At 47.9% G+C, this 18664-nt stretch overlaps 3 protein-coding genes across 3 annotated transcripts in view; all 3 read right to left on the bottom strand.

The window, feature by feature from the left end:
• stat2 (signal transducer and activator of transcription 2) overlaps positions 1–1836 on the bottom strand; it is a 12177-nt gene extending 10341 nt beyond the window's left edge. The window contains exons 1-4 of the mRNA XM_084464536.1: positions 1592–1836; positions 1009–1140; positions 754–898; positions 1–77 (exon numbers count right to left, since the gene is read on the bottom strand). The exon at positions 1–77 is cut by the window's left edge and continues 19 nt beyond it. Coding sequence (XP_084320662.1) covers positions 1–77; positions 754–898; positions 1009–1139 — 353 coding nt within the window. The 5' untranslated portion in view covers position 1140; positions 1592–1836. The remainder of the gene's footprint in view (positions 78–753; positions 899–1008; positions 1141–1591) is intronic.
• A 1332-nt stretch (positions 1837–3168) lies between these two features.
• apof (apolipoprotein F) lies at positions 3169–6170 on the bottom strand. Its single transcript, XM_084464546.1, has 2 exons — positions 5997–6170; positions 3169–5398 (listed from the first exon to the last, which is right to left on the bottom strand). Exon 2 carries the CDS (start codon positions 5354–5356, stop codon positions 4031–4033), a length of 1326 nt encoding a protein of 441 aa, XP_084320672.1. The 5' UTR covers positions 5357–5398; positions 5997–6170; the 3' UTR covers positions 3169–4030.
• Positions 6171–12444: 6274 nt separating this feature from the next.
• Positions 12445–17516, bottom strand: c1galt1lb (core 1 synthase, glycoprotein-N-acetylgalactosamine 3-beta-galactosyltransferase 1, like b). Its single transcript, XM_084464547.1, has 3 exons — positions 16739–17516; positions 15045–15709; positions 12445–14707 (listed from the first exon to the last, which is right to left on the bottom strand). The coding sequence occupies exons 1-3, from the start codon at positions 16962–16964 to the stop codon at positions 14435–14437; spliced, it is 1164 nt and encodes a 387-aa protein (XP_084320673.1). The 5' UTR covers positions 16965–17516; the 3' UTR covers positions 12445–14434.
• Positions 17517–18664: the final 1148 nt, after the last annotated feature.

Here is an 18664-nt window from a genome sequence, read left to right as displayed (position 1 = left end):
GTCTGAAGAATCTCCTTTTCCTTCTCCAGGAACCAGAGGATCATGCTTGCCAATGAGCACGGGCTCTCCTGGTACCTCTGTGGGGCAAGATCGACAAGGATCATATTTCATATGCATCTCAGGATCAAAAGAATACCATTAATATTTAACCAAGAAAACCAAGTCTAAAAAAATAAACCAAAAATAAAAAAATAAAAAACCAATATCGAGTTGCTGTTGTTTCAAACGCCTTGATCTGTGCTTATTGAAGGTTCTGAGCATCTCGTTCCAGTGGTTCCCCTTGACTAGGTTTGGAGAAGCGACGCCTTGAGAGAACAAAGCTCTACAGGCTTTGAGCGGCCACTCCCGAATTTACAACGAATGATGACGGACAGTGACGCAAGCGGGAGATGGACACACCCACGGTCAACTGGGCTGGCATCAACCCGAAGGAGTATGACGTATTTAAAGAGAGGCTGTGTATGTGTCCACTCATCAAATAACCCCGCCTCTCAGCTTGGAGACCACACCAACACTCACTTTCTTATCTCAGATCAAACCGATCCAGTGGTTTTCTGCAGCCAGCCAATAGCTGCGTCAATCCACTTTTGTGTTTCTGAACTCTGATATACAATTCTGTACAATCTCAGGTCAATGGAAATATATTCATATATTGAAGTGTTATTGACTCAATATGCAGATTCTAACTGAGGGGGTGTGTGGGCAGACCGGGGAGCAAACAGTTTCCACCCTCGGTGGCGTGCGACCACAGACCTGGAAGTTCTGCTTGTAGCGCCGGATGTTGTGCTGCATCAGGAAGTTCTCCTCCTGCACAAAGCGGCTGTACTGGTCGTCCAGGTTCCCCAGCAGCACCTGGTACAGAATCATGGCGAAGTTCAGGTCCTGGGCGGCCCGCCCCCTGAGATACACAACACAGAGCAGGTCAGATCAGGCTGAGTCCCTATGTGGTGGTGGTCCATGGATCCGTTTGAGAAGCACATGAGCTTGGGGGGCTAGCGGTGGTCTTACCACTCCTGCTTCTCGATCCAGGTGGCCAGGTAGTGCCTCACGTCCATGGGGAGGCCTTCACGGTCGTAGAGCTCATGCAGCTGCTGAGAATACGACGAGTGCAGCTGCTGCAGGCTCTCCCACTGCGCCATGCTGAATAGTGAACACACAACCACAACCACGACGACAACCACCACATGTCAGCTACACACATGATTCACAGAGTGAAGCCTGGTTCAGTCTAAACGTGACTCTAGTTTGTACCGTAATCTAAATCATACTACACTGTACTGTACTGTAGTGTCATTTACCATACTTCACTGTACTGTAGTATAATCTAAATCATACTACACTGTACTGTACTGTAGTATAATCTAAATTGCAGCCTCAAATAAGTGCATCAAGACACAAAAATATATAAATAAAAGTTGCATTATGGTTGCGCATATAATCTTGGGTCACACTTTTTCATCCTCCCCATTTTCTTACAATGAACTAAAATGAGTAAATTGCATTGCATCTTCAAAGTAGGCATAACGATATATGGCATATTTTTCTAAGCCTTACAACACAGCTGTTGTTTACATGTTAATAACTTACTCACCTGCTCCGTGGACCTCAGTGTCAAGTTCACTCTTTGACGATGTGAGTTATTATTAACAGTTACAGCTGACATGGATTAGAAGTGTTCATTAAATCGTTTATAAAACGCTTAATGTCACGTTCATATGAAACAGAATATAAGGATAACAAATGTAAGACTTCCTGGTGTTATGATTTTTTATTTCCATTGACTTAGTGCAGTCTTTATCCCGCCCTGTTTCCTCCAGGGTGCGCAGGCAGCCATTTTGGAGCTTCGCTAACAGGTTTATACGGCGGGTGGAGCCGAAATGGCTGGGCAGCGACGCAAGATTCTTCGAGACCATTTTGGATAATGTGATTGGTGGGTGGTGGCAAACTAAAGAGTACAAGTGGGTGTTCCAGTTGTCAATCACAGTGTGGCCGTATTCCCCAGAAACGATACCTAGGCGAATAAAGGCGCAGTCAAGAATTACCAAGAAATGACGTCAGAAAGTGATGACACACGAGGCGGTACACCACACTGTTATCAGTATAACCATATTACAACTATGTATCTAACATTTATATAGTAAGGCGTGTGTGTTGACACGAATGAGTATAAAGTAAGTATTAAAACAGGTTTTGTTTACAAGGTAACTGATCAAATGACCACCCTGGCCATAGAGTATGTTATGCCGCTTTTCCACCGCCAGTACCGACTCGACTCGACTCGACTCGCCTCGACTCAACTCGGTTTGGTTGCGTTTCCATCTAAAAAAGTACCTCTTCAATGTGGGCGGGTCGTAGAAAAGAACCTCTCCACCATGGGCGGGTCGTCATTAGGTTTTAATCACGGGAGACGCGATTCCCGGGAAATCTGAATCTGATCAAGACTATTTCCTGATTCCCGGGAAAGGTTATGATGGGAAATAAAATAAAATAAAAAGCGCAATGACTGCGCGTCTATTTTTGTCATACGGTAACGTTGATAGAGGCGAAACTCGAGCCCTAGGAAAGGAACGACACTGAAACGAAACAGCGAAACGCCGGTCCGTGGACTCCAGCCACGCCGGACACACACAACCACGCCCGACACACATAACGACGCGCAGCCTAACTCTAGCCCCGGGAAAGGAGCGACACACACGGCGAAACGCTGATCAGTGTCCCCCTCGGGAGCGGGTTCGTGGACTCCAACCACGCCGGACACAACTTAACTTGAGTGAATATTCCCATTTACAGCCGCTGGCCAATCAGTTACCAGCAGCCTGTTTACGTCACACAAAAGTACCTACTCCGCTGGCATGGAACCTCGACGGAGGTAGTACTAAAAAAAAGTACCCGGTACTAGGTACCAGGTACTTTTTTTGCCAATGGAAACGCAAATAAGGCGTGGCGAGTCGAGTCGAGTCGAGTCGAGTCGAGTAGGTACTGGCGGTGGAAAAGCGGCATTAGAGTACGGTAAAAAAAAAAAAAAAAAAGTAGGTCAGGGGAAAACACGAATACAAATATTTAGAATTATTCTTCTTTTCTGTATCATCCATTAAGGATATCAGTTCATCTTTAGACTAATCAGCTATTTTTTATAAATTGACATAATGAATACATAAGCATAATGAATTCAATTAAACTCATGTATTCTTTTTATTGACATACAAAAATTACAAATTGTGCCACAAAATACCCTGAACATAAACCAGCGGGACAAATGACTTTGACCTGATAATAACGGCAGAAGGAAAACCAGGTGGGACGTCGAGGTCTAGAGGCGACCTCCTGAACGCTGCTTGCAAACTTTATGGGACTTTTTATGTTTACAATTTTATGTTTTTCTGCAATGTTACTAGTTATTTAGTTAATCATTATCTTACACACCTCATACAAAATAATGCTCAACTGAAAAAACCTTGACTTCAACTCGATTAGTTAAAAGTAAACTAAAGCAGACAGGTAATATACGATGGTAATAACACACATTTTATTGGATGTAATAAAATAAAATCTGTTTTTAAGATCCCACATTAAATTCCATTTTCTTTCTGACTCTTCAAAATGTTTTACTTTATGAGGTCACCTGACTACGACTAACAGAAGCATCTTGTGCGTGAGACGGGGTCAAGAGGCTCTAGAGAGGCTCTAGAGAGGGTTTAAAGAGGCTCTAAAGAGGTTCAAGAGAGGTTCTAGAGAGGCTTTAAAGAGGCTCTAAAAAGGTTATTGAGATTCTCTAGAGAGACTTTAAAGAGGCTCTAGAGTGGCTTTAAAGAGGCTCTAAATAGGCTCTAGAGAGGGTTTAAAGAGGCTCTAAAGAAGCTCTAGAGAGGCTCTGGAGAGGCTCTAGAGAGGCTCCGGAGAGGCTCTAGAGAGGCTCCGGAGAGGCTCTAACAAGGCTCCAAAGAGGCTCTAGAGAGACCCTAAAGAGGCTCTAGAGAGGCGAGAGAGAGAGAGAGAGATAGAGAGAGAGAGAGAGGCTCTATTGAGGCTCTCACTCCTCCTGCATGCGGAGGACCTCCTCCTCCCAGCTGTACTGGTTCACCAGCAGGTCCTCGTCCTTCATGGAGCCCAGGAGGTACTTGAGGCTGGCCTTCACGCCCGTCTTCACGCCCGCCCCCAGTGCGTAACCGGCCACGCCCGCCGTGCCCCCCGTGACCGCCATCAGAGCGTCCGTGCCCAGGTCCACGGCGCTCAGCAGGGCCCTCTCACGCGCCGCCTCTGTGCAGTTGAGCGAGGCGTAGTACACGGCGGTGCCCAGGCTGTACAGCGTGCTGACAGCGGGGATCCACTCCACCACACTGTAGATGTTCTGCTCCTTCCTGTCGCTGCAGCGGACATCCGCGCCACGCCTCCAGCGCCGGCCGCCCGCCCAGGGCCACGGCTCCTTCTCCGCTTGGCACACGCGGAGCCAGCAGTCGGAGGAGTCGGCCGGCACCACGCGGCTCCCCTTCTTCAGCACCGCACTGTACTTGCTCCGGCCCGGCTTGAGGAGGCCGCCACCGTGAGCTATCCCCGCACACTGGAGTCCCAGGCTCTCGCAGGCCCTCAGCGCCTCCTCCAGCCCCTCCGACGCTCCCTCCACCGCCTTCCCCAGCAGCAAGGTCCCATTGACCTGAGCCCAGCCCTCACACACCTCCCAGTGCTTCTCCCTCCCAGCGGTACCCTGCAGGGTCTTACTCTCCCTGGCCAGCTGCTGGATGTTGAACATCACGGCCTCCATGTGCATGTCGTCCACCCGCTGGGTCTCTGCGGGTGGGGAGGTGGCGGCCGCCGGCGTGGAGGCTACGGCCTGGCTGATCCGCCTCTCTATCAGGGCCTCCACCTCCACCAGCAGCTCCTCCGTGTCTGCCACCCCCAGCAGGTCGTAGAGCTGCAGCATCAGGGCCACGGCCTCCTGGTGGCAGTCCGCCACCGCCAGCACGGGCACCAGGGACAGGCCTAGGAGCTCCTGGGGGAACAGCGGGGACCGGGGGTCCTCCATGGTGCTGGCCGACAGCAGCTCCTCGCAGCTCACGTTCTCCTGACTCTGGATGTGGTTGTGTATCTGTCCCACAAGCTTTTCCCTGAGAAGCGAGATCATGCGCTTGGCCGAGTGGATCCTTTGCCCCTCGTGAACGGGGTAGTGCTTGAAGCCGCCCTGGGGTCTGGACCTCAGCACGCTCTGTCCGGCCGGTCTCGTTGACCCATCGCTGTCCTGGAGGTTGGAGCCGGGGAGTGGAGCGCTCCTGTGGGCCAGAGGAGAGGTGGACCTACACAGGGCCTGCTCGGTCAGCAGCAGCTGGATCACCAGCAGCCACCTCATCTGGGAGCACATCATGCTGGCTGGGAGACTCCTGGTCCAACAACACGCGGCAGGGCGCTAGGAAACAACAGAGTCATTGAGACGCATATCATCACAGAGCAGCCACTCATCTGAGCGGTTTGACTGCACCAGTGACCTGTGTTTTGTGAACACCTGCTCTCCGGTTTTAGGGTTTAACACACCACTCCAATTATAATTGATACAATTATAAAAATAATTGGATTGTCACACATTTAGATTTCACGGATCAGAGAGCATTGTACATTAAGGCAGTCACACACACAAGGGGATGCACAACAAACTCTATTTTAGTAGGATTAAAATTGGCCTACTTTAATCTCTGTAGAAGGACATGCATGTTTTGTGATTATAGGTGACATTTTGTTTGTTCGACACACCACTTCCTCAGTACAGCCATAAATAGATGTTTAACTTCACACTGTTTACTGAAACTAAAACCATTACCACTTTCGTGTCCTCTTATATACACACAGTGGGTAAGCGGGCCAGCGCACGCTTAAGGTCACAGCAGCCGGCTGTATCTCGTTCTCTAGACACCAGCCTGTTGTTATCCAGCCAACAGGCCGCGCTGAACAGAGTCCACCGTACCACACGCCATGCAGACCTCTCCTGTCACTTCTCCTTCTGCACTCACCTTAAAACCGCACTTCTGTGGAACTTCGACAGTCTTCGGGAATTCCAACTTTCTTGCAGCCTGCAGAGTATTTCTGTCATTTATTTCCTTTCCCTGAATCCCCACTTTAGGATCTTCCTGGTATGAGCTCCGAATGAGACTGTCCCCTTCTGCAGAGGACAGCCCCCCGACACAGCCCCCCGTCTCTCCCTGTCTGCTCCATGCTCGTCCTCCTCATCCCCCTGTCGGCCCCGTTGCTCAATAGGAGGAGCGGGGCTAGAATATTGATTCACGTGGGCAAGGTCCATGTTTTCTAAAGAGTTTTTGTTTGTTTGCACTGGCATCCCCTCATCCTCCTCTCCCCCAGCGCTATGCCCCTCTCTCTCTCTCTCTCTCTCTCTCTCTCTCTCTCTCTCTCTCTCTCTCTCTCCCTCTCTCTCTCATTCTCTCTCTCTCTCCTTGTTTGCCAAATGTCAAAATACAAAATTTACTGTTGGGATTTACAGAAACTTTTAAACGGTAGCCTTGATCTCTCTCTCTCTCTCTCTCACTCGACAGACAGACAAGTTCTCTCTCTCTCTAATCACATACTAGCTCTCTCTCTCTTTCTCTCTCTCTCTCGCTCCCTCTCTCTCTCTCTCTGTCCCTCTCTCGCTCTCTCGCTCTCTCGCTCTCACTCTCTCTCTCTCTCTCTCTCTCTCTCTCTCTGCTCTGTTATGAGCTACAGGAGACGCGCTGTCTTCATGAAGGCACAAAGTGTCATGTTCTGCAGGGAGGGGAGTGTGGCTGTGAGCGCCCCTGTCTCTGACACTATAGAAACAGAGAATAAAAGCCCTTTCTGTGGGGACGGAGGCTGCCAGGAGAGGGTGGATTTCCCTCAGAGATATATTTCCGTACAACACTGTAATGCACTTGGCTGTTGAGTTCCCCTCTGAGGCTAACGATGTAGCGGACTGATGGTAGAAACAAGTCAACTCGGGCAACACTGACTGTTGTTGACTATGTCATTATACCCCCAGCTACAGACTCCTCTCTTCTCTCTCTCTCTCTCTCTCTCTCTCTCTCTCTCTCTCTCTCTCTCTCTCTCTCTCTCTCTCTCTCTCTCTCTGATAGAAGGAACACAAGCAGCTCTCTTACGATTGGAAGGGCTTCATTCTGGTGGGGCTCTCCTTTACTCTGGGGCGGGGGGGGCTCTCCTTAAGTCTGGGGGGAGCTCTCCTTTACTCTGGGGCGGGGGGGGGCTCTCCTTTACTCTGGGGGGGGGGCTCTCCTTAAGTCTGGGGGGAGCTCTCCTTTACTCTGGGGGGGCTCTCCTTTACTCTGGGGGGGGCTCTCCTTTACTCTGGGGGGGCTCTCCTTTACTCTGGACAGGGGGGGCTCTCCTTTACTCTGGACGGGGGGGGGGGGGGGGCTCTCCTTTACTCTGGGGGGGGGCTCTCCTTAAGTCTGGGGGGGGCTCTCCTTTACTCTGGGGGGGGCGGGTCTCTCTCTCTCTCTCTTAAGTCTGGGGGGCTCTGTGTCCACCGGGGTCCATGCTCTTCAAATGAACCCCGGTTCCCAGGAGTAAACATCACTGTCCACAATGGACGGAGGCCAGCCATGAATGCAGATTGGCAATATAAAGATATAATATAAAGGAATTTGAAAGCTAGTGTAGGCGAGTGTCTATAACTCCAGAGATGAACGGATCTATTTGGATATGTGTTGGTGTGGATGACTGCTGTGCTGGCAGCCTTATTGTACTCTGAGGGCAGAGTGGGTAGCCCCGCCCATTCTGCCGGCGACTTGAGTTTGCCCTGCAGAACGGTCTGGAGAAGAGCAATACATTTCTTTCTAGTTTTGATACGTTTTTGCGGGAGCAAAAACGGGAGCCAATCAATGCATGGCGCTAGCTCCTGTATCATCATCAATCAACTGCTACAATAAACGGGTTTCCCAACCCCAACGCCCTGCGTCTGTCCTTGTCTGTAGGAGCCCAGTTAAAGTCACAGCGGTGGGTGTAGCATGGTCCGTGCTCCGTGGGGGTTTTCTAACCTTCATGTCAATGATGCCTCATACTGACCCTTTCTGCACATCACTCTTAAAGAAAACAGATGGAGAGTTGAGATTGCTCTTCCAAGACTGCACTGAATCAAGTGCTGTTGTTTTCCATGGGGTTCTCTCTGCATGACTTAAAACCGTCCACGTCTGTCAGTATCGCTAGCTTAGGGCCGATGACTCATACGAGCATTACTACAGCGATATGAAGGTTTCCCACGGGGCCAATCAGAACAAGCCAATACAGCGGCCGTATGTCTAACAGTTGTGTGTCCAGGGCATTGGGGTTTGTTTACAGTTCGCACCATTGTGATGAATGTGATCACAGGAACGGCCCAGTGCAATTAGCATGTCAGGAAGTCTCCCATTGCCTTTAAAAAACCATCACGGGGTAAACATAATCTGTATTCATGATCTAGTGCTTTCTACAGATTGTAGATATGTATTTACGCCAATGGGTGTCCTAACCAAATCTGGAAAGGAGCAGAGTGTGTGAAGATATCCGGACTGCGGTCTGTCACTGAAGCGGTGAAGTTGTGAGCCAAGCCAGACGGGTGCTTGGATCTAGTCCACTCGGTTCTAGTCCACTTGGTACTAGTCCACATCTAGTCCACATGGCCTAACATAAACGGAAGGTCTACAGTTCTTATGACCCGTCCATGTGGGGCCCTGGTCCACTGTCCCTGTGAGGCCCTGGTCCACTGACCACTGGACCCAGACCCTGTGAGGCCCTGGTCCACTGACCACTGGTCCCAGACCCTGGTCCATTGGACCCGTACCTGTGGGCCCTGGTCCACTGTCCCTGTGAGGCCCTGGTCCACTGACCACTGGACCCAGACCCTGTGAGGCCCTGGTCCACTGACCACTGGACCCAGACCCTGTGAGGCCCTGGTCCACTGACCACTGGTCCCAGACCCTGGTCCATTGGACCCGTACCTGTGGGCCCTGGTCCACTGTCCCTGTGAGGCTCGGTGTTCCTGGTGGGAGTCAAGGCGTAGAGAGTTTATGTGTTCATGTCCCTCCCTGTGTTCATGGCTCCTTGCATGGCAGCCTGTTGATATTAATATTGAGTAAACATTAGTTTGAGTTGACTGGATGATGAGTTGCTGTGTGTTTAATGTGTGGGTATAATCACAACTGATTGATTGGCTTTCTAGGTTAAACAAATCAAAAGTGAACCACACTTTGTGGTCTCTTCCTGCTCAGCTCAGGCGTTGTTTGTTCATGCGAGTCTCATCCTAAGTTCAGCTTTGTTCCGTTAAATGTAAAATAAATGACTTATATTTACTTACTTACTACTTACTTTCTGCCTTCCACACCTGTTTGGAGGCTTTATCTGTGGAAGTGAGAGTAGGGAGGGGACAGCCTGTGTGACTGGTTCCCCAAGGTAGTAACACACCTCTTTTTAGAGGCAAACAAAGCCTTTCCCTCTACTCATAACCTCTACTCATACATACAAAGCAACACCTAGGTGGCTTTAAGGACCAATGGGGGTGCTGCTGAAACCAGTTTGGTTTCAGCTGATTGCCCAGGTGAGGCTGCCTAAACCAGCCATCAACCACACACTCCACAATACTATTAAGTACTCCAAATGTATGTACTTGGGCCCAATTCCAATGCATTGTTTACTTAGTTAATTACACAAAATAGGGAGAAAGAAAAAAGATTATCAGACCCATGATTACCAAAGTGTGGCTTGCTCTACTACCACACTAATAACAAACAGGATTGGGCTATTTCCTTGGTCTGAAGGAAACTGGCATAGGTGCATTCTTCAAATCCACCCCAGGCAACTGGTTCTGTGGTCTGGCATAACTGCTGAGCTCTGTGCGTGCGTGCGTGGATGGAGAATTATTATAGAGTTCTTCTAAGAAGTAATTAGTTCTTCAGCTATTTCAAAAACTGTACCAAATTGGCTCATGCATCGTTTGGACCGGATACAAACGACAATGTTTGGAGGAAATTGGGACAATTAGGTAATCAAATCACATGAAGGGTGGAGGCCATGCAAAGGGAAATGTGATTTGATGGTGGAAGGACAGGCAGCCTGTGTGTGGAGTCATGTTCCACGCCCTGACATAAGGACCCTGGGCAGCTAGAAAACACATCGGCTCCATGCATTCCCCATGCTGCTCATCTCAACACATCCACACGACACATCCTCTACAAATACTTTTCCATTGTTTCACACTTCTGTATGCGTTAAAGTGATGTTCTTCCTGTTTGAATGGCCTTGACAAGCACATTTTCACACAACCAATTACCCTTCTGCATATTGATGGAGAGAATTAAGACTCTTTGTTTTTAGTGGAGAATAGTTAATTATGGAATCATATTTACTACTGAACACAGGGTGTAGAGACTGATGAGTTCAGGTTATCACAAAAGAGGATAGGAGATGTTTATGAGTCAATATGTTGGCATAGTTGCAACCACGATAATGAAACAGTCCTATCAAGCATTCTGGCCTTTTACATCAACGTTTCTGTCTTGAAATCAAGAGGGATTTTGACTCTGTGTGACATGGTATAAGAAGTGATGAGGCAGCAGGGGAATCAGATGGGGTGGTCGGAGAAGATGCAGTTCTGATTGGATGACAAGTGCCCCCGATGAACTATAATAACCGAGGCATAGGCTGCACTTGACGGCTAAGGGAAAAATATTTGATCAGGTAAGTCCTATTTGTTTTATTGTGTCGAATGTAATTCTCCTAAAATGGTCTATTTGTCAGATGGGCAAGTTATACACTTTAAATTGTATTATTAGCACCTTTAGTGTCATTGCTTGTAGGCTACACATGCAAATTAGAAGGCACGCTGTTTTCTATTCCTGTGACAGTCTAACCTCATATTGTATTGTTTTATTACTCTAGGAAAATGGAGCGAATTGAAAGTAGTTGGACTATTGCGACTGCAATCGCCCTGCTCCTAGTCCTGCTCTACCCAACGAGATGTTTGTGTGAGGACGACACAGATCCCAAAGCCCTCATGCAGGTAGAGGGTCGATCCGTCCGTTAAGAGAAGATACATGCACGTTTACCTCCTCCACATAACCTTAGTGTGGGTGCTTCTGATTCTGCTGCAGAATGCTCTCCATGGAGACTGCGAGGTCTTGTGGAGGTTCATGGACCGGGACATGGACTGTGCTGAGCGCTTCGTGGGTCTAATGGGGAGGAGTGCAGGTAGGAATGAAGTAATGAATAGATCATGCAAAATGAATGAATGCATGGACATGCTGATTTATAGATGAACGAATAAACATGGCAATTGGATGAATTAGTTGATTAATAACTGAGTGAAGGGATGGATTCCCTCCATCACCCAACACTGGACCGGACTCCTAACTGAACAGTTTTTTTTTTTTTAACAGACCACAGAAGCACTCCATCAAGGAAACGTAAGAACTCAACGTGATTGATAAATGAATCAATGATGCAATAGAGCTGTGAACTCAATAGCTTCTCCTCCGCAGGTGAGGACGTGTTCAGCGGCCTCATGGGACGAAGGAGTTCACAATCAAGTGAGTGTCACCAATAATACTAATATCATAATACTATATAATATTAACTTCTGAAACGACTGGGTTGTACTGTGTTCAGTGTGCATAGTGTTAATCATTCGATAGATTAGAAATTTGTGATTCTCCTTGTTGTAACTGAGGATGGTCTTGTTAGATCAATAATATGCACCTTGTTTGTAACTGTTGCTCTGTAGCCATTAGAACGATAGAGATATCAGAGAAGCACCTGCAGTATTTCAAATGATGGCTCTTTGTCTCTGGACAGGGCAGGACCAGGCAGCGCCAGGGAGAAGGGGCCTCATCCAACACAGATGGCTGAGGTAACTAGTATTATACATCTATCTATATCTATTTCTTTGTCATGTCATTCTTTATTATGGGTATTATTAACCTTAGCATTGCCCACACAAGACCAGCCCATTAGTCAAAATCATGTAAAAGTGGCAATCACACATCAGCATCAGGGTTTCCCGCAGACAATTAGTTAGTTGGGGGGCAACCCTTTTATACAGGAGGTATTTTGGTATTTTTCATGCTTATTTTCATGCAAGCTGTCAGACTGTTGCCCTGTAGCCTGATCTTTACATGGAGTGACTGAAGTTTAGACTGTTTTATACTTTAGTCTAATATTCAACATGTAAACTGCTGTGGGAAACCCTAAAGCAAGCAGACTTCCAGCATCCAGCAGCCCGTCAGTGGGACACTGAGCCACTGATGGGTTGAGGTCCTTCTCCTCTGTGTACGTTGGCAGGAGCTGAACATCATCCAACAGCAGCTCATCGTCCAGCAGAGCGTCTGCTGTACGACCAAACGTCCTCTACTCCGGTGGAGGACTTGAGGGCAAGGTGTTACATGTTTAACTTAAGGCTATAATATGCAAATGGAATTAGACAACAGCAGCAAGGGATAAATTAGTAAAATATGCATTTATTCATAGATATACTCTATAATCATGTGCACTCACATTCACAAACACGACTTTTAAACCAACCCCCTTAAACCTAAGTACATTTGTAAATGTATTCCCAACGCATACCCATCATTCTGAGACTTCTGTACATCTTCCCCCGATAGAGCATAGTTTTTGGAATTTAAGATTGTCAATTGATTGACTCAATGAGCTTTATGTAAAATATGCAACCTCAACACCGCCTCAAGAAGGCAGCACATAAGACAGCCCGTGATATACATACAACTATGTAATAGTTAGGTAAAAATCACTTTAAGTGGCACACATCACCCAAACTCCAAATAAATATTCCAAACATGCTGATTTGGTTTGAACTGGATAAGACTGCATGCTCAGTGGACAGAATAGAAATGTAAACACTGACGTAAGGCATCCTAACTAGTCTTCTGATACACTGTACAATTAATGTCAAGAAATGACAGTATTATTGCATTGGTTTGAATTAACAAATAATCAAGTAGTTACTAAAACACAATGGGCCCACACATGTTATGTATAATGCAATGAATCTGAAAAAAAATAAGTAAATAATATTTTTGTAATTCAACTCAATTATTTTTTCTATTTTGGGCAATTACCTCCCAAAGAATCAGAATTGTTGCTTGGTATCGAATCCTGGTGAAGCATCTTGGACTTCACCATGAAGTATTTGCATTGACAAAAGTATGCAGATAAATCTGGACCAGATTCAATCCATCAATCATTTGTTAACCACTAATGGGAGCAAAAATGGGAGCAAAAATTGCCAGAAATGGCATCCTTCATTTGAATAACAAAAAAAAAAACAATACCTTGGCTAGTGGCGTTCCCAGAACCAACAGCAGAAGCATTGAATGTCACAGTGTAAAGTCATAAGTGCAGCTGACAGTTCACACTCTCAATTTGCAAGGCACAAGTCAGTTAGGAAAGACAAGATCGTCAGAAAGCAGTGAACACATGAAGAATGAATGAAGCTTATGAAGGATACAAAATACTGGAATCGATGACAGCAGAGCCAGGTAGACCTAACGGAGCGTACCAAACAGGGCCACCCCTTCCATTGGTTTGGTTTAACCCGTTGAATAGCAACACTAACTAAAGCAGCTGCAAATACTGGTCCAGATTATGGCAACGCCATCGTAGAGTAAAGGCCACCTAATCATTCTATCGTGATCCCAAGAGATCCATCCACTACTATCTAAACCTTTTCTTTTACTTGAAGAAGTTACTAAAACATATCATTTCCTACATTAATCAATTCATCCGCGAGGAGAGGTGAAGCTCTAGTTACAAGTCAGCGGACCATAGTGACATACTCTGAACATGCATAAATTGGCAACGCAACGTCAAAAAACTTTTTGGTTTAATCTCCAGTGGTTTTCGGCTGCACCAAAAATACTAACGACTGGAGTGTTCAAAACCCCACAGACAGAAGCGTCAGTGTGTAGGAAGCACTCCACTCTCCACCAAAGCCCTCCTACACAGTAAGGAAGGATGTAGTTTCCATCAGATTGTTAGCTGTAGAGGTTGGGACGAGTCGACCTCTATTGCGGTGGAGGCCAGGGCGTGGCCGTGTACCAGGTGAGGCTCATAGCCCCCCGGTCGCCATGGTAACAGAACTGGGTGTAATCCAATCTTGCTATCTGAAACCCAAAATGTGTTGCAATTCGCAGAGCGAGCCTCCAGCCGGGGAGACGAACTAAACCAGAGGAGATGCATCTTCACATCTTATGTTTAACGGTTCAGGTCTCTACACCTTGCACTTTAACTCAGTGCTTCCATAAAAAGAGTTTCATAATGCACGACTTTATTAGTACACCTCCTTAGAAAAAAAGAAAGAAAAAAGTTGCAGATCATAAACATGGCTGAACAAAAGGAATGGCGCACGGAAACAAACACCTTCAAGGTGCTGTACCAGTCAGCGAGTCCGGGGGCCCCAGGGGGTCAGGGGGCCTCAGGCCTTGGGAGCCAAGGCCGCTTCTCCCTGATTCACGCCCGACTGTGCTGCTTCTTTCTCCTCCTTCCCTAGCTCCTTGGCCGGGGCCCCTACCGCCTTGTCCTCTGTGTCTGGAGCCTTGGCGGTGTGGAGCCCCAGCGGGGCCGGGGGGGCGTAGCGGTGGTTGTAGCCGAAGGCCCGCAGGTGATAGGTGTAGTACTCTAACACGTACATGGTTGTGGCGTCCACGTAGTGGAACGACACCGACAAGTCAGAGCAGCAATTCGGGCCCTGAGGGAAGCACAAACAACACATGAGCCATCGTTTAGTCAAATTAGCTAAATAAATAGAGACCATTCCAAAAGGTGGCCTCCGGGTGCCACTGTATTTGTTCATGGGTGTAAGACCGCTGAAGTAAACAGCTTAAGAACATGAATGAGGCCTTCATGGACATCCAGGTCACTGCTGGGTCCATCCGTCTATCTATCGAACACAGCCATTTTTAGGAGCGTTTGCTTAAGGCGTCCTCCTACTCCGCAAACACTTTACAAGACTTCCTAGAAACCAAGACGGTGGTGTGGCGTGTGTGTGTGTGTCCTAGTCTGCGGGCCACGTGAACCAGACTTGCCTCTTTGATGGGGTAGTAGCAGTAGATCCAGTACCAGAAGCTCTTGGGGAACTTGGAGGTGAGGTGCTGCTCGGGCACAAAGGGGTGGAAGGTCTCCCTCTGCTGCGTGTCCCTGGAGTCTCCCGCCTTCACCCCCACCTTCTCCAGGCACTGGCCCATGGCCAGGTCCTCGATGGACGACGTGTGCGTGCACACCTTGCTCTTGAACCCCTCCACGAAGCGCCGCAGCGCCTCCCGGCTGAGCACGTAGCCCGCGCCGCCGCTCATGTAGCCCTGCGCGGTGTAGGGCTTGAAGCGGTGGCCGAAGTACACTGGCTCCTCGGGCGTGTGGTTGGCCAGCACCCAGCGCAGGTTGTCCACCACAGCGTAGGTGTCGTCGTCCGCCTTGAGGAACCAGTCGGCGTCGTCGCGGTGGTGCTCGTAGGCGTAGTGGTACGCCCGGATGGTCTTCCAGTACAGCTGGTCGCGGCCCTCTTTGGTGTCCAGCCCCACGGTGGGGAAGTCTGGGTCGTCCACCGAGCTCATGAACACCACCATGTTGCAGTGGCGGCTCCAGGTGGCCTTGACGTGCCGCGCCTTGGTCTGCAGGTTCTTGGGGCCTGTCATCACCCAGCAGAGGATGCGCACCTTCTTGAAGAGCTCGTCCGCCACGCTACTGTCCTCCCCTGGACCAGAGAGGAGAGAGACTCTTAGCACAGAGCGGCGTGCTTTTGACCAAGTGCTTACTTATCAATACAAAGGGACAACTTCTGGACGTTCATCTGGGCCCTGTTCTCATTTCATTTTGGGTGTGAGGGATTAATGAGGACAGCTATCTTTTTAATTGGTCCATATTCTAGCGTTTTCAAGGAGGTCAGGCTGCAGGACGCCTTGGGGGCAACAAGCCCAGTTCATCTGCCCTCTACAAGCGCTCTTATTGGCATGCGGGAAAGGATCGCCACAGAGAAAAACAACCTCGCTTTGACCTCGATCCTGTCAGCTGGACATTTCGAATTTGGACAACGAATTTCTCCTACGGGGGATTAATAAAGTTGAATCGTATCGTTCCCATCGTTATGACAACCTCTAAATTAAGAACAAGCTGCTCCCTGCAACGCTCATGCACACTTCCTCCTTTTCCTGTAAACAACTCGACTCTAATAATCTGAGCCCGTCAGTGGCAGAAACAAGCCCTTTTAGAGTTAGTTGATTGACACTTATTAAGTAACATGTGAGCCCATTTATGCAGATTACATCGGTGCGCACACTCAATACTGGACCAATTTCAGAAGTCGTTGCCCACATTGGTTCCTTAGACTCAAAATAATCTGAAAATTGGGTCCAGGTTGAAGAATACCAACGTTTTATTTGAATAAGTTGTGCGGCTACACAACACATGGGCCGACTGGGTCTTCGAGAAATCAAGTGAACCGTAAAAAATCCGTAAAAAATCGATCCGGTTATCCTGCGCTTCCCCATACCATGCATATATTATGTATGGTATGACATATGTCATTCTAGTATGCACAGTGTTGGTGTTGTAAATAGTTTACACCATAACGCAAAATCAGAATTACAGTAAATCGGGTCAATCTGGAGAGAATAATTAATTCTCTTCCTTACGGTAAGTAAGGTGTAAATAAACTATCAATGATTGAAGGCAGGTGGAAGATTGTGAGTTCGGGACCCTCCAGCGGACACATCTCTGACTGTACCTTTGTGGTGGGGGTGGTTCAGGTTGAACAGCGCAGACCTCTCCTTCTTCCAGTTCTTCAGCTCTTCCTTCTGCTCCAGCTGGTGTTCATCAGGCCGCTCGGAGCCTCCGGAGGAGCCCATCGACAGGCTGTTCTTGAGCCAGACATGTTGCAGGAACACGTACAGCGTGACGGTCCCACACAGGAAACCCACGTAGAAGGAGAAGCGCGCTCCGAAGGCCTTCATGGTGGATCCTGATCTCCCCTCCGAGCCGTTCTTCACTGAGCGGCAGAGGAGCGGGCCGACGGGAGCATGGTTCGCGGGGCAGACCGGTGTGTGTGTGTGTGTGTGTTCTCAAAGTTTGGACCGAATGAGGAAGAGAGTTCAAACAACAGCGGCGTCTACTGACGTCTCACGCCCCGGCGGGGGCTACTGGCCTGACGTGGTTAACTGACCTGGTGTGGGCGTGGTTTACGGAACTGACGTGGGCGGGGCTTGCTAACCCCGGTTCCACCGACCTGTCCTGGTCGGGGCAGCCGCCTAGTTCTCCATCCATGTCTTCCGGGAACACGCCAGCTTGTGGGCCACGGAACGAAATGACACGTCCTTGGCACTGCCACGAAAGGGGTTCATCGGTGAATAGTGATAATAGTGAACAATAGTTCAGCTGAGGCTGGTGCTACGGCTAACGCTACGACGGTCACTCGAGCTCCGAGTCGGCGTTCAGTGGGCGAACCCGAATGTGTCGTCGCCGCCATCCATCTCAGCGGAGGGATGCGAACCCGTCTCTGGAGCAACAGCTCACTTAGTCCTCCGCTATAATATACTCGACATGTCACTAGGACTCTTATAAGTGCGGAAAAATCGAAACGCATTCAGAGAAGTTGTCTTCCGTCAAGGCTGAGCCACACTCATAGCATAAAGAGAGAGAGAGCGTGTTTCTTCTAAAGCCCACTCCCCATTGGACATTTTCAAAATGGCTGCGAATCGTACGTCAACGTCGCCGCCATGTTGGGGAGGCCAAGACGTGAACTGGAGAGGTGGTCTTCCCCCGATAGAGGACTATAACGTTTACATTTCTCAACCGATTTCAATAAGTCGTTTTTATTCAATGGTTTAGGATCCACATGGAGTAAAAACCTCACATTATGTTTTATAAACATACACACGCAGCCCAGGGACGACGCAGCGCGCCGCTCTCTCTTTATAATATCTCTTGTTGGAAGGCGGGACAGAAGTAGATGGTCGACCGGACGTCGATCTCTATCTTTAAATATCTATACATCTATCAATATATATGTATTTGTTTTATATACTATATATATATATAGAGAGATATATACATATATACATTTTTCATGTTCAAGTTTGCTTGGCTTGATAGTAACTAAATTAAAAATAAATAAATATACACTTAATCTTTCTCCAGGGGCTGATGGATGGTCCATGGAAGCAGGTCACCGAGTTTGGGGCAGCAGGCCTACAAGTAAACCCATAGCAGAAGCCTTTGACAATGTTCATTATGAATTGTTGAATAAAGCCATGATTCAACTGTACTTTCTTGCAGCAAACTTTTTATCCTCTAAAGGTGTCAGAAATCTTAGTGTTGAGGGTGTGCATCAGTTGAAGATCTACATAAAGTGTAGACTTAATCAAAACACTACATTTAATTGTACAAAATACCTGGTAGGATATATTTGATAGGTGTTTAATATTATTCATATGCTTCTTTAGTGTAACATATTAAACCGCCATGATAAAACACAGCTGGGTTTTCTTTTAATGTAAATTAATAAAAACAAAGGCTCTATTTTTCCACAGGGTCTCTGGACTTCCAAACTGGAAGTTTGTTGTATTATTAAAATGAACAGGCCTGCTGATATACGGTATTTCAAATAAGCTCAGCAAATTTAATAAATCAGATTGTAGGCCTATTGAGCTCAGAC

The sequence above is a fragment of the Micromesistius poutassou genome (genome assembly GCF_964030765.1).
Source record: "Micromesistius poutassou genome assembly, chromosome: 2".
Lineage (NCBI taxonomy): Eukaryota > Metazoa > Chordata > Actinopteri > Gadiformes > Gadidae > Micromesistius > Micromesistius poutassou.
Note: the sequence above shows the minus strand (reverse complement) of the source record. Positions and strands in the feature narration are given on the sequence as shown.

Bases quoted from the DNA above. Each gene is read 5' to 3' on its own strand.
- apof (XM_084464546.1), bottom strand. From the start codon at position 5,356: ATGATGTGCTCCCAGATGAGGTGGCTGCTGGTGATCCAGCTGCTGCTG.
- c1galt1lb (XM_084464547.1), bottom strand. From the start codon at position 16,964: ATGAAGGCCTTCGGAGCGCGCTTCTCCTTCTACGTGGGTTTCCTGTGT. The intron at 15,710-16,738 runs GTACAGTCAGAG...TCTCTGGTCCAG, and splicing joins GAACCACCCCCACCACAAAG to GGGAGGACAGTAGCGTGGCG. The intron at 14,708-15,044 runs GCAAGTCTGGTT...TGCTTCCCTCAG, and splicing joins GCTACTACCCCATCAAAGAG to GGCCCGAATTGCTGCTCTGA.